The sequence below is a fragment of the Dendrobium catenatum genome, unplaced genomic scaffold (genome assembly GCF_001605985.2).
Source record: "Dendrobium catenatum unplaced genomic scaffold, ASM160598v2 fragScaff_scaffold_1474, whole genome shotgun sequence".
Lineage (NCBI taxonomy): Eukaryota > Viridiplantae > Streptophyta > Magnoliopsida > Asparagales > Orchidaceae > Dendrobium > Dendrobium catenatum.
Window position 1 is genome coordinate 21,301 of NW_021319936.1, and position 14,726 is coordinate 36,026.

Genomic DNA, 14,726 nt, shown 5'->3' on the forward strand with positions numbered 1-14,726 from the left:
TTAAAATAATCCTAGAAGACTTAAAGGTTCAATGGGATGAGCCCATGAAGCTATATTGTGACAACAAATCAGCAATCAGCATAGCCCACAATCCAGTCCAGCATGATAGGACCAAGCACATAGAAGTGGACAGACATTTTATTAAAGAAAAACTATACAATGGTGTAGTAAGTGTCGACTATGTATCATCAAAGGATCAACTTGCAGATATCCTTACTAAAGGATTGGACAGTTCTGCCTTTCTTAGAATGATTAAGCTGGGGATGACAGAACCATATTTCCTAGCTTGAGGGGGAGTGTTGAAATCCAGCCGTTCGCAGTGCAAAGGATCCGACGGACACAAAAATCAATCCGTGGGAAACTTCATAGATCATGCCATAATGAAGGAACGAATTTAGGAAAGATTTTTTTGTATTATTTATATATTAAATCTACAATTTATTATTTCCTCATTAGGATATCTTGTACATATCTATAAATAAGGAAGATTGTAATGAATAATTTCAAGCTTTCCCTCTCAAATTCCCGGTTTCAACACATACAAATCAAAGAAATCTCTAAACAGTCCCTACATTCAAATTTCCCTCCCAACTCCCTAAAAAACCTTCCAAATCTACTCGGCGGCCTTCTACGGCTAGATCGTTATACAGGTGAGGCGGAGAAATCGCGCCTCTATCTGCGCAAATCGGTCCTTATGGGATCGGCTGGATTACGTAAAAAGAAAATGATTAGGGACAAAATGAGTCCTTGTGACATTCTTGCTTCATACTCCTAAGAACAATGGTAGTTGATGCATGTTTGGGGATAATCAAGCAATTAATAAAATTACAATCAAATTAAAATTTATTATACCACCTTTTGGGTGATAGGTTGGGCATGATAATCATCCTTGTAATTTTTCTATAATTTATTTGAGAAGTGAATACCATTAAGTAAGAATGAGATAATTATGACATAAAAGTACTTCCAAACTAAAGATTGATTACATACGTGGTTAGTGATTCCATTTAAATTGACTAATGCACAAACTACTTTTAAGATGATCATGAATTATATGTGGTGATCTTTTATAAGAAAGGATTTTGTTGTGTATTTTGATCTATAGCAAACTAAAGATTATTTAGTGCACCATAAAAAAGCTTTTTAAGTATTACAAACTAAAAATCTATATCTTAATATGAAAAAGTACTGGTTTTTGACACCATGTATATTTTTTGCAAATTTTTTGTGTTTATAAATAGATTGCATTTTGATTCTGATAAAGCTAAGGAGGTTAATAACAAGCCAATACAAACTAATATTTATGAGATTAGGAGTTTTCATGGTTTGATTATTTACATTAGATGATTCCTTAGAGATTTAAGTATTATAATAGCACTAAATAAAAATTGTCTCAAGAAAAGGTAATCTAAATGAACAAAATTTGTTGATCGTGCATTTACTAAAAGTAAGCACTTGTGTTTTAATTGACTAAGTTTAATAGTATTCGAGGTTGCTTGTTATGCAAATGATATAGGTATTAGGGAGTCTTTAGTAAGGAGGGATATCTATTTGTTTTATTTAGTGATAAATTGAATGAGAAAAATAAAAAATATTCAAATTATGAAAAGAAATTCTATATTGTCATGTAAGCACCATTTTATTGGAGACATTACTTACCAATTAAAGAAATTATTTTTTATTCCAGCTACCAAGCTCTGAAATTTTAAGTTCACAACAGAAATTTGTATATAAACATGCAAAGTGGTTGAGTCTTCATAGCACATTTTAACCATTAAAAATATGGTTGGAATTGAAAACAAGCCAGTTAACGCTTCAAGGTGGTTGTTGTTTATAATGGAAAACAAATTAATAAGACCAAATTTAATCACAATAAAATTGAACATGCCATTTGTAAGGACTTTTGTAAGATATATCAAGATTTTAATAATAAGTCATTTATGTTTGATAGAAATTTCATGATTAAATATAATTATTTTTTTAAGAGCACATGTCTTTGGATTATTGATTCATCTTTTGAGTAATTTTTATTCTTGGAGTTGCATATTGGTAGTGTTAGAAAGTTTTTTGGTAAAGTTAAAATCTTAACCATCACTGAGAATAGGTATTATTAGCCTACTGGAAAAGACATAATAGATAGTTTCAAGTGCAAAATCTATCAAACGACAAAGGGAAATAAGCAACAATAACATCAAGCCTTTAACACTGTCATTGTCAAGTCCCAAATTATGGATGAGAAAATTGGAGAGTTGTGTTAGGTAGTCGACAGCTACGGTAAAATTTTTCGAATAATCATGACATGAATCATTTAATACATTGTGTTAATGCTAGTGCGTTCCCTAAAAGCAACGCGCTGTATGGCCTGAATACAATGAGAAGTTTGCATGGGCCTCTACATCGGCGCCCAGTTGTAGTGTTAAATAGGCAAAGGTATCACATCATGGACAGATGTGGGCAAAGAAGTTAGTCCCTGAAACTAGAATTAGGATAAGATATTGGAATGTAGGTTCTCTTTCAAGCAAATTAATGGAAGTAATTGATATTATGATTCATATGAAGATAAATATTCTATGCATTCAAAAAATTAAATAGGATGAAGAGAAGGCTAAGAAGATTGATAATTTAAGATTTAAACTTTGATATTCTGATAAGAGTAGTACTAGAAATGGTGTAGGTGTGATTATATATAAGAGTTTGAAGGATAATACTATAAAAATTAATAGAATTAGAGATAGAATTATATCTTCGAAGATTATTGTTGATACTAAGATTAATAATGTTATAAGTGCTTATGCTCCAACAATTAGGATTGGAAATGTGTTCAAAATTAAAATTTTGAAATGACTTAAAAGAATTAATACAAAAATTACCTCTTGAAGAAAAAGTTTTTATTGTAGGAGATTTAAATGAGCATGTTGTTAGAAAAGTTGAGGATTTTAAAAGTATTTATAATAGTTATGGGTATGAAGAACCTAATGAAAGTGATAAGACTATATTAGATTTTGCTCTATCTTATGATATTGTAATTACTAATATTTTATTTAAGAAAAAAGATGAGCATCTCAACACTTATAAAAATGGATATAATAAAACTCAGATTGATTGTTTTCTTATAAGAAAAATATATCGCTTAGATTGAAAAAATTACAAAGTTATTTCGAGTCAAAATTTATATATCCAACATCGCTTCTTAATTTTAGAATTTAAAATGAAGGAGCAGAATATGAAAAATAAAATAAATCAGTGTTCTAGGATTAGATGGGGGCTTTGAAGAACACTAACAAAAATATTTTAGAGAAGATTCGAGATCTTAAGATTTTATTTGTGCATAAGGCCTTGCAGTATCAAAAGAAAAATCTCATAATAGTAAAAATAGTTGGTACTTGATAGTGAAATCAAAATAGAGAAAAGGACCAAAATGGTCTCTAAACTCTTTGAGAGGGACCAAAATAGTCCTCAACTATTTTGTGGGACCAATTTGATTGCTCAACTCCTCCTAATGGGATTTTTTAGTCTTGTTATACGATGGTAGAGTTGATGGTGTTAAATATGAGGATAATTTAGTTTTTTTTAATTAAAATATTTAATAAATGTAATTTTTTTTAGAAATTATTATTTTTGTAAAAAAAATTATTAAACATTTCTTTTTTCAACTCTCAACGTTGTAGGGGTTGTTTATTATATTTATAATTATTAATTTTAATTATTATTATCAAATAATCAATATAAATAATATAATTAAAATTTAAATTAATTTCCAATTAATATATTATTAATTATATTATATTTAAATTAATTTTTTAACTTTTCTTTACCCTTTCTCCACTGTTCGTAGCTCTTCGACATCACCTCCTTCGCGTGATGGGTAGAGTTTTGAACGACAAGCTAAATAACTTCACCTCCTTCAACGACGATCCTTCCTATCGGATCCAAAATCACATTTCTTTATTCGTCTGTTCGAAGGGAAGTAACAATGACAATGCCACCGACTTTCTTTCGTTCACGCACTTCTTCGTCAAAATCAATTGCAATCGAAAGTAACGACGATAATGGGAGCATGCTTGTTGAGAAGGTAGACACCTTTCTTCTGTACATGCGCTTCTTTGGCCAAATCAACTAAGATCATAAATAATGACGACAACGAGAGCTTGCTCGTTACAAAGGTAGCCATCTTTCTTCCATTCGCGCACTTCTTCGGCCAAATTGACTGCGATTGAAAGTAACAACAAATATTGGAGCTTGCTCCTTGCGAAGGTAGCCATCTTTCTTTCATTCAAACGCTTCTTCTTTGCAAGTTCTGTTAATACCCTCTGCCCATCTCACTTTTCTATTTAAAATTGACAACAAGACCAAAATAGTCCCATTTGAAAGAGTTGATGGACAAAATTGGTCCCTCAAAATAGTTGAGGACTGTTTTGATCCCTCACAAATATGTGAGGGATCATTTTGGTCCATTGATTAAACAAAATGTGCAAGAAAAGATAAAAAATAACAAGCTTTGTTATAAAAATTAATTTAGATGTAAAAACTCAAAAACTCTAAAAATTTGGAAAGATATAAAGAGACATGTAATGAGTCTAAAAAAGCAATATGCGACGCAAATATTTTGGTTTTTAATGATTTATACAATAGATTAAATACTAAATAGTGTGAAAGATATATGTATAAGTTAATAAAATAAAGAGATAGGAGTAGTTATAATATAGTTCAAGTGAACTGCATTAAAGATGAAATAAAAAAAGTGTTTTTTTAGAAAAGGATATTCAATAAAGGTGGATGGAATACTTTACTAAACTTTTTAATGAAGATTATGAAAATACGATTTACTTTATTGACCTTAGTAGTCTAAATGAAAATAAAGATTTTTATTTTTATCGGCGTATTAGTAAAACTAAAGTTAGAGAGGTTTTAAAGGAAATGAAATATGAAAAAATTGTTGGACCTGGTGATATTTCAATAGAGCTATGGAAATGCTTTGGAAATGCTTAGGAGATGAAGGAATTTCTTGGCTTACTAAGCTTTTGAAAACTAAAAAGATATCAGATGAGTGGAGAATGAGTGTGTTAATGCCTATTTTTAAGAATAAAGATGATGCACAAGATTGTGTGAATTATATAGGAATTAAGGTGATGTGTCATACTTTAAAATTATGGGAGAGTTATGGAGCATAGGTTATGCCGTGATACTAATGTTTCTCAAAATTAATTTGGATTCATGCGGGTAGATCTACTATGAAAGCTATACATTTATTGAGAGGTTTGATGGAGAAGTATAAAGAGAATAAGGAGGTTCTACATATGATTTTTATTGATTTAGAGAAAACATATGATAAAGTTCCAAGAGAAGTGCTATGAAGAGTTCTAGAAAAGAAAAGGGTTAATAATACTTATATTCAAGTCATTAAGGATATGTATACATGAGCTGTTAATTGTGTTCAAACACAAGGTGGTTTGACCAATTATTTTCCTATTGCAATTGGATTACATTAAGGATCAGCCTTAAGCCCATGTCTTTTTTTCTTTAGTTATAGATGTTCTTACTAGACATTTGCAAGAGCATGTACCCTGGTATGTTTTTTGCTGATGATATTCTTCTTGTTGATAAGACTAGAGAGGGAGTTGAAGGTAAACATGAATTATGGAGGTCAACCTTAGAGTCTAAAGGTTTCCGTTTGAGTAGATTTAAAAGCGAATACATTGAGTATAATTTTAGTAGTAATAGATATATTTAGGGCTTCTGACTTTAAGTGATCAAGTCATTAATAAAAGTACACATTTAGATGTCTTGGTTCAATTGTTCAGAGTGATGGTAAAATAGATGGGGAGTAGAATTCAAGTTAGTTAGTTCAAGTGGAGGAATTCATCGGGCTTGTTGTGTGATAGAAAAGTACCACTGAAACTTAAAGGAAAATTCTATAAGATTCAGAGATGATGATGCTTAGGTGGATGAGTGTTTTTACTCTTAGAGACAGGCAATGTTTAAAATTGCGTATTCGGGTATTGAGGCGTTTTTCGTTCGTGAGGCGAGGCGTAAGCCTCAAGGCGTTTTAAGGCGTAAGCCTCAAAATCAAAAGATTGCGTAAACGTAAAATGATAAATTTTTTATATACTAATGAGTGAATAATATAAAACATAAAAAAAAAACATAAGATAAGAAGTGAAATCAAAATATCTCAATAATAAGACAACATGAAATATAGTTCAACTCAAAATTCTATATTTTTCAAATCCCAGTATTCTTTTCATTAACATATAATTCCAATTTCCAAAAATAAATAGCAATGACATATCACATAAGAACTCATAAGTCATCAGCACTGTTATCACTAAGGGGTTCTTCATTTGAATCATCATTATGGTGAACTGCTCTCTCCTCTTCCTCCTCTCCTATAGAGTTCAATGTTGACATTTACTTCAAGATTTATGTAAGTTTTAATATATATAGCGTGAGGCATAAGCCTCAAGCCAGTGAGGCGAGGCGGGCCTCAAGGTGGGCCTTAACCAAGTTGAGGTGCAAGCCTCATAAAAAAAAACTCGAGGCGTAAGCATCGAGGCATTTTTTACTGGAATTGCGCAAAGGTGGGCCTCAAGGCGAGCCTCATATTGCACAATTTTAAACCATGGAGACAGGATATGAAATGATCATATACATGAAAAGGTTGGAGTAGCCCCAATGGAAGATAAGAAAAGAGAGAGTCACCTTAAATGGTTTGGTCATATAAAATGGTGATCTCCGATGATCCAGTTAGGAGAATTGATGTATTAGATTTGAGCTATGTTAAGAAAGGTAGAATTATTTAGAATATGTATTACTCATAGGCCTTTTAAGGATGCTGGCATGACTACCAAGAACTTTAAGGAAGAATGATTATATTTTTGTAGTAGAGGTTCATTTTCTAAAATGTCTCATTTCATTCTGTCATAAAATTGCATGGTTCACATTGCCAACCTGTATTTCCATGTGTGATTGAATTGCATTGATTACTTAATTTATTGTGTCCGGTAGAGATGTAAAATTCATGCGAAATTTCTAGAAACATGTGATTCAATTGAAATTTACATTTTTCATTCGAGATATCCTATAAGATTTGTGTGCTTATAACTCACAAGCTAATGAAAAAGTTTGAGATATTTAATAGCAGTTTGGGTGATCTTCAGATAAGTCAAATTAAAGAGCATGCATCTAGCTTGGATTCATATTATACAACTGAGTTTGTGTACAATTCATCTATTAATAGATCTGCAAGCATAAGTCCATATAAATAGTTACAAATTTTTAACCTAAAAAGCCAATAGATTTTGTTGAAGTTCCTACTTAGTCCATGTCTACAAATTTAGTGGTAAAAAGAATTGTGCATCAAAAGAGAATAACAAAGCAACACTAGATCATTACCAAGCAAAGCCTTAGTAGGAAAGGTGAGAAACGTAACCCTCCATAATGATTCATAATAGTCAAGTGATGCACCCCTTCTCACGAATTCATCTTCACTACATAACTCCTGTTGGCACTCCTCTTCATTCACATCAATATCCCTTGGCTGACTTGTCCTCCTGCTTCATAACTTATATAACTAGCCGCTGACTTCTACATGCAATTCTACTGTTCTACTAGAGCTTCTAGAAGAAGGAAAGGAAAGCTTCAGTTCAAGGATTTTTTATCCTTGAGAAACATACCAAAGTCCATCTCCTTCACTCAACTCTACAGTATCTTTTCATCTTATATCTCTTGCTTGAATTATTTTTTCATGGGAGCATTTAAGACTTCAAAATCGAAGGAAATGAGAATTAATGTATGGTTGATTCCACAAAAGATAATACAGGAATAGCTAGTTATACCTCATGAAAAAAAAACTGGTTACATTTCCTTAAGATCCCACATTTTAAATACTCGGGATTAAAGATCTGAATTCTTATCAGGAAATAAAAAATGCATGTCAGTCTATACACAGAAAGTGATTCCTTGAATGAAAAATAGCCAAACAAGCACCTTCCTAAAATCAAGTGTCACCCGTCATTGCAAATTTGCCACAATGTAATACGTCGAATTTATTTCCTCCGGAACTCAGCTAACCAACAATAATATCTAGCACTAAGCAGACATTAAGCACAGATAGAATTCAAAACCAGCCATGATAGGCCCTGTGTACAAACCTCGACAGACAATAATATGAGTTCTTCATAAGGAGAAAAAAAAAACAAGCTTTCTTGCATACACAAATTGATAACAATAAACCAATCAAACGCCTTTTAAAATTCAATGATCAACCAGCATTGCCAATTTGAAATAATGCATTAAGCACGAACGACATTTATTTCCTCCGAAAAGCAGCAAGGCCAATAATAACTTCGACCACAAAGAAGAAAAATCAAGCACAGGCAGAACGTAAATCCAATTATGAGATACAAACCTTGTAGAAAGCGCCGAAGCCCTCTTGAGAAAGCATATTCTTCGTGACCTGCACAGCCGATCCCTGTCCTAGCTGGATCCTTACCTGGAATCCAAACATAACCACCTCAAAACTCAAAATCCCACCAATCCCAATATAAAAGTCAACATCATACACAGCGGCAGAACAAATAATATACATAGCTACAAAAATATTAATGGAAGAAACTTTCATGATAGACATAACTACAGATGAATTTGTCCAAACTTAGTTGGGAGAGACACCCCCAAACTTCCCTGATTCCGTCGTTGATCATGCGCTGAACATTCGATCCCTCTTCTACAACAAACAGATTACCCAGCTAATCTACACTAAAAGAACCAGATTCTTCACAAGACAAAGATTGTCAGTGCACCTTGATCATATCGATTGGTTGGATGACGCAGGTTGCAAGCATGCCGGATGCTCCGCCGTTAACGAAGGGCTTGACCGTGTTCCAGACGCCGGATTGGCTCTTGGGCTTCGCCTCCCCCATTTCCTACGTCAAGCGAAAGGAGAAGGCGGAGCAGAGGGGAAAGCGGAGCCGGCGGCGAGTTGAAATCGAAGAAAGTAGGGAGAACGGGAGGACAGGAGAGAGAAGGCGATTACCAGGATCTAAATCTCGCCGATCGGGTCGGGTCGGGTCGGGTATATCTGATGGCTAGAACTTTGCGTCTGGTCTGGCCCCGTCAGCAGTTGTTGGCTTTTATTACGGGGGAAGATTAATGCCACGTGTTTTGTTAACAGCCACACGATGAGATGGAGCCCAGTGCCAATTCCGTGAATAACGGCTTTTTCGGAAAAACTAAAAGCTCTAATTAACTTTTTAATAAAAAATAAAAAAATCCCCCCTCCCTTTTAATATAGGATGAATTATTTATATTATGTATTTCATGTTTTAATTTGTTTTTTTTTTTTAAGAAAAGCATTAAAATACTGCTAAATTCATTATATATTTTTATTTGACTGTTAAAAATTGGACAAAATTTTAAAAAAGTTATAATTAAAAAATAAATATAATTGTAAAAAATTAAAAAGGATTATTCTAAAAATATAATTAGCATTTCTTAAAAAATGCTAATTAGATTTTTTAAGAAATACTAATTAGATTAGCATTTTTTGAATAAAATTTAAAAATTTGTTATTTATATATGTAATAAATAGATAATGTATTACTCATATGGTGAGAATTCTAGTTTTAAAAGCTTATGACCCCAAAAAATTATTCTATGCGGATCCCGTACAGCTTCCGGAAATCAATTAGAACTCGCCCCAACACTTTTTGCTCGGTAACAATGCTTGTTACCACTGGATACCAGGTGACATGACGCGTTTGTTTCCGGGCCGTCTGGTGTCCCCACAGAATAATTTCTCCATGTTCAAAACTCACCAAACTAATATTTAGGAGTTATGCTAATAAGTTTTAAAAAATAATGTTGGTCACACTAACCTAAGATGAAACTAATCATAGTTTAGATAATGAAGGTATGTATCGATCAGTTGATAATATGACAAATATTGATGATGAAGCCTCTAACCTATCACTATAAGAAAATGGCTCAATAGCGAACAAAAAAATAGAGACAATAAGAAAATGGTCGTTAAAGATATCTATTAGCGATCAAAATTAAGTAAAGCCTCTAAATAATTAGAAAGCTTAATATTAACCATAAAAAAGGAAAAATGGCTGCTAATTTTGTTGCTAAAAGTCTAGAGATTTTTTTCAACTATATATATGTCATTTTAGTGACTAATGATTATTTTCACTTGTGTACATAATACATTTTAAAAATATCATAAACATTCTACATAATGACAATTATTTTTAAACAAAATTTAGGTTGAAGTATGGATGATTTGTTTGCAAAAAAAAATAAAATATGGTGTAATTGATTAATCGTTCACTTTTTATAAAATATATGTTGGAGTTGCCTTAAATTTGGGTCGTCCCCTATTTGTTCATATACGAACGTCATACACTTCGCAAATATGTTGGGGGTCTAAAAGGGCAGCATCCCCTGGGGGGTTTCAACACATTTTGGTTATAAGGATATTTTTGGAATTCAAATTAATAAATAAAATGATGAATTCAAATTAATATTCACACTTTTAAGACAATAGATCTAATGATTTATTTATAAAATAAATTATAATATAAATTATTTAAATTTTAACAACTACTTATGAAAATAAAACTATGCATTACCAAAACCTATACCTACGACTCTCACAATCTCACCTTCTCACGCACACGGGCATCTCTCGATTTCACTACTCCAGTTTGCCCTAGGTTTTGCTCTTTAGCAACGACCTCCAACTGTAATCAACCTAATCCACATTTAGCCTCCACAACTCCACCTCTCTGCGCGCTGATATGAGTTTACTCCCTCAAAATTATTTTGACAATCCCGCAAACTCGCTGAAAGTTCGTTAAGGATGTTAAGCCCTATGAACTTAGTCCTAAGCTAACCAAGAGGGGGGTGAATTGGTATTTTAAAATTTCTTTTCACAAAGAATGAAAATCACATAAACAAAAATCACACCACAAAAATAAATGCGGAAATAAAAGTGCGGAAGCAAGAAAACAAGAGCACAGGAATTTATAGTGGTTCGGTCAACCCGACCTACGTCCACTCCCCGGAGGCGCCCTCTGAGTATTGCACTACAAACGTGACTCTCCTTTAGCCCCCACAGCTAGGCAGAGAAGCCTTTACAAAGCACCTCCTTTTTGCCACCCCGACAAGGCAGAGAACCTACCTCCTTTTGCTTCCTCCTGAAGCTGGCAGAGAACCACAACCAAAAGCTAACTCCTTACCTCTACCGACCCTTGCTTGATCGTCCCAGCCGATCAGTTCAAATTAGAGGAAAATCATCCAGAGCATCGTCCTGAATTCGAGCTGGTCGATATTTATCGTCCTGAAGTAACCAAAGTTTTTGAATAGATCGTCCTGGTCGATATTGCGATCGTTCAGGACGATATGATCGTATCAATCATCCTTAATTACTCCCTTGATTTTCTGATCAATTAAGGCATAATTTGTGAATATCATCTAGGCTGATCAATGATCGTCCTAGTCGATAATTTAAAAATACAGTATACCTTAATTGTCTATGGCGGCAACTTCTTTCTGTTTTGAGCTTATCGTCCAGGCCGATATGTTATTGACGGCTGCCTTAATTAAGAATCCTTATTTAGACTTTCTGTTTTAAGCCTGATCGTCCAGGACGATGTAAAAATCATCCTGGCCGATATGAGTAAAAACAGAAATTCTAAGTCTCTCAAGTGTGTGTGTGTGTAAGGTTACTTAGCATCAGTCTCTTTGACCATTACAAATAGACTCAACAAGAGAAAAAAACAAAGTACAGACTGACTCAACCCTAAACCTACGCAATCTTAAACTGGCTTTGTTTGTTCGTCCGATCTCTTCGATTCCTGAAAAGTTAGAAGAACCAAGTAGTCCAAGAAAATCAATAGTGTTTGTCAATCATCAAAATATAAGTCATGAAAATAGATTTGCAATAATCTCCCCCTTTTTGATGATGGCAAACACAAGTAGGAAAAAAACTCAGAAAAATGGTTCACTAGAAATTCAAAGTTACAAGCACATACCCTTTTTCCTACCACATCCTACTCCCCATTTTGTCATCACAAAAAGAGGGTTCAGACACACAAAAGAAAAAGAGAAACAACACAACAGAAACTAAAACAGACTAAAAAGACAAACTACATAAAACAGGAAACAAACAGCAGAAAACACAGACTAGAAAAATGAGGGACCCTAATCAGATGGAGGTGATGGAGGTGGCTGCTGAAAGATCCATTACCGGGTATGAAGTGTGGGAAGGATTGATGATTATGGAGATAGTTATCCCACACTCTTTGTACCGATGGTAGGCAGCCTGATCCTCTGCCTCTCTGAATCGAGGGTCCAGAGTGGCCCTCGAGGAACTCCTAGAATCCTATCGAACTCGTTTCCCACCGGCCATAACAAAGGATTAGCAAGGAGACACAAGAGGAGAAGGGATGAGGTGAAAAAAAATGGCTGGATCGGCCAGAATTTAAAGAAACGGCTATATCGTCCAGGCCGATCGCAGAATCGTCCAGGCCGATATGGCTCAATAATTGCGTACAGGCCGATTGATCAAAAAGGCGGTCCGATCGTCCGGGTCAATCAGATATCGGCCAGGACGATTAGACACAGGCGATCATCCCGAGGAGACAATCCGGACGACCGTTGAAAAAGTAGATCGTTCAGGCCGATTAGGTGTATCGTCCAGGACGATGCACAATAATTGATTGTACCGGCCGAAGTTAAAACGTTTTAAATTTCTGCCACGTGTATCGTTCAGGACGAACAGTGGATCGGCCTGGTCGATTGTCCAATAATGGATCGTCCGGGGCCGATTTTACGGATGTAAACGTGTTGACACGTTGATCGTCCAGGACGATCCAGTGTATCGGCCAGGAAGATGCACATAAAATGCATCGGCCAAACAAAATGTTATATCAGTCAGGACTATCATCATGATTGCAATAGAGTTTGATCAGATCGTACAGGACGATACATGTATCGTCCATGACGATGACTTACAGCAAGCACAGAAAAGACCAGCAGATGGAATTTGAAGAGATTTTGTCCTATCGTTTAGGACAATAAAAGTATCGGCCAGGACGATGTGACTAGAAAATGAAACCAAGAAAAAGATGGTGATGATTAAGGCCCTCAAGAAAATAAAACAAAAGAAAAATAGACAAAAACACAATAAAAGAAAGCAAAAACACAACAAAAAAAAATGAATATTTTTGAAATTTAAATTTTCTAATTTTTTTTTTGTTTTATGGAGGTATCATATGAGAAGTAAAAAAAAATTAAACTTTAGAGTTCCACAAGATCAAGGAGTTTAGCCAATCCCAATCAGACAAAGGTAAAATATCCGATTCTGTTAACCCTAGATGAGACGTTCTTTATGGTATAAATTTTCTTTTGAAAATAAAAGGGCTTAACTCAGAATAAACCTAATCGGGCAAAAAGAAGATTCAATCAAAACTTATTTACAAAAAAAATCTCATAAATAATAAAACAATGTAATTTTTCTCAATCATGAAACTTGAAATCAAGTCTTTGAAAATCTCATATAACCCATAAGTTATTCTAAGTTTTAAAAGTTTTTAAAAAGAGAGGATAGCTTACCTTTTAGTGGGCTTATTTTATGCCTCTTGTATCTTTGATTTGGCTCTTTGAGCATCTTGATTTTTGATACACATTTGTGTATATATTTTTCTTTTTCAATTTGGCGTCATTGGCCTCTTTCTTTTTTAATTCTTGCAAGCTAAAAGCTCTTTTGCAAACTCTTAAAAGAAGCTCAGTTGTGAGTATATCCTCCAAATATTAGAGAATAGGAGTTCTCTCTCTAACATAGGAAAGAATAACCCACAAAACAAAATTAAAGAATCATATGATCAGTGCAAGAGCAAGATCTCAAATAACTTGAGAGATATATAAGATATTTGGATATTATGCAAAAGATAGATTTTTTGTAGCAATATAAAAAGAATCTTAGTTTCAAAAACCATTGGCTAAAGTGAGTTAGGCTTTTGTTTAGAGAAGAAAGTCATACCACTAAATAAGGTCGGAAGGAGGGAAACCATCAACGGTGTTTCTTCATCTAACCAATTTTAGAAAAGCTAAACACAATCCTCAAAACTCCAAAATCTAAAATTTTGAAAAGTTTTAACATATGGAAAGCCAATTTTAAAAGCAAAGTCAAAACAAAACACATTAAAAAAAACTACAACGCAGAAATAAAACACACTGAAACAAAAATACATTTTAAGAAATTATTGAAGCAGCAGGTTTAAGCATTTATGAGATGCGAGCCTTCATATGTCCAATTATCCTATGCTCCCACAAGGTCTTTGGTGAGAGCACACCTGCAAAACTCAACAACAGTCAGATTTTGGAATCCAAACTGGTTTGGACCCCTTCTTAGAAAAAGTAGAATGCAATGCAGGTATGGTATGCTGTGAATCATGCACCTTAAGTCTCCACACCCAATGTGTACTACGGTGAACGGTGCAAGTGTGTGAGATGTGTCATAGAATGCCACAAGAAAAACATCTAACTCCAGGAAAAGGATTTCTTAAATGATTTGAGTTATAATGCCTCTTCCTAGGTTCTGGCTTAGGATCAAAAGTAAATGTCATCCGATTCTTCTTATATGTATCCAAATCATTTTGAATCCTCAAGTTAGTTCTTTTTAATGCATCATTATCAATCCTCAAATTTTTCTCAATCTCTTT

The 14,726-nt window shown here is 33.8% G+C and overlaps 1 protein-coding gene across 1 annotated transcript in view; it reads right to left on the bottom strand.

Moving 5' to 3' along the window:
- The window catches only part of LOC110094816 (mitochondrial dicarboxylate/tricarboxylate transporter DTC), a gene marked incomplete at its 3' end in the record, with an annotated part of 28,332 nt that extends 19,244 nt beyond the window's left edge, over positions 1-9,088 (bottom strand). Inside the window, 2 exon segments of the mRNA XM_020820145.2 lie at positions 8,408-8,491; positions 8,802-9,088. Of these exon segments, the coding sequence (XP_020675804.1) occupies positions 8,408-8,491; positions 8,802-8,921 (204 nt within the window).
- Between the last annotated feature and the right edge of the window lie 5,638 nt (positions 9,089-14,726).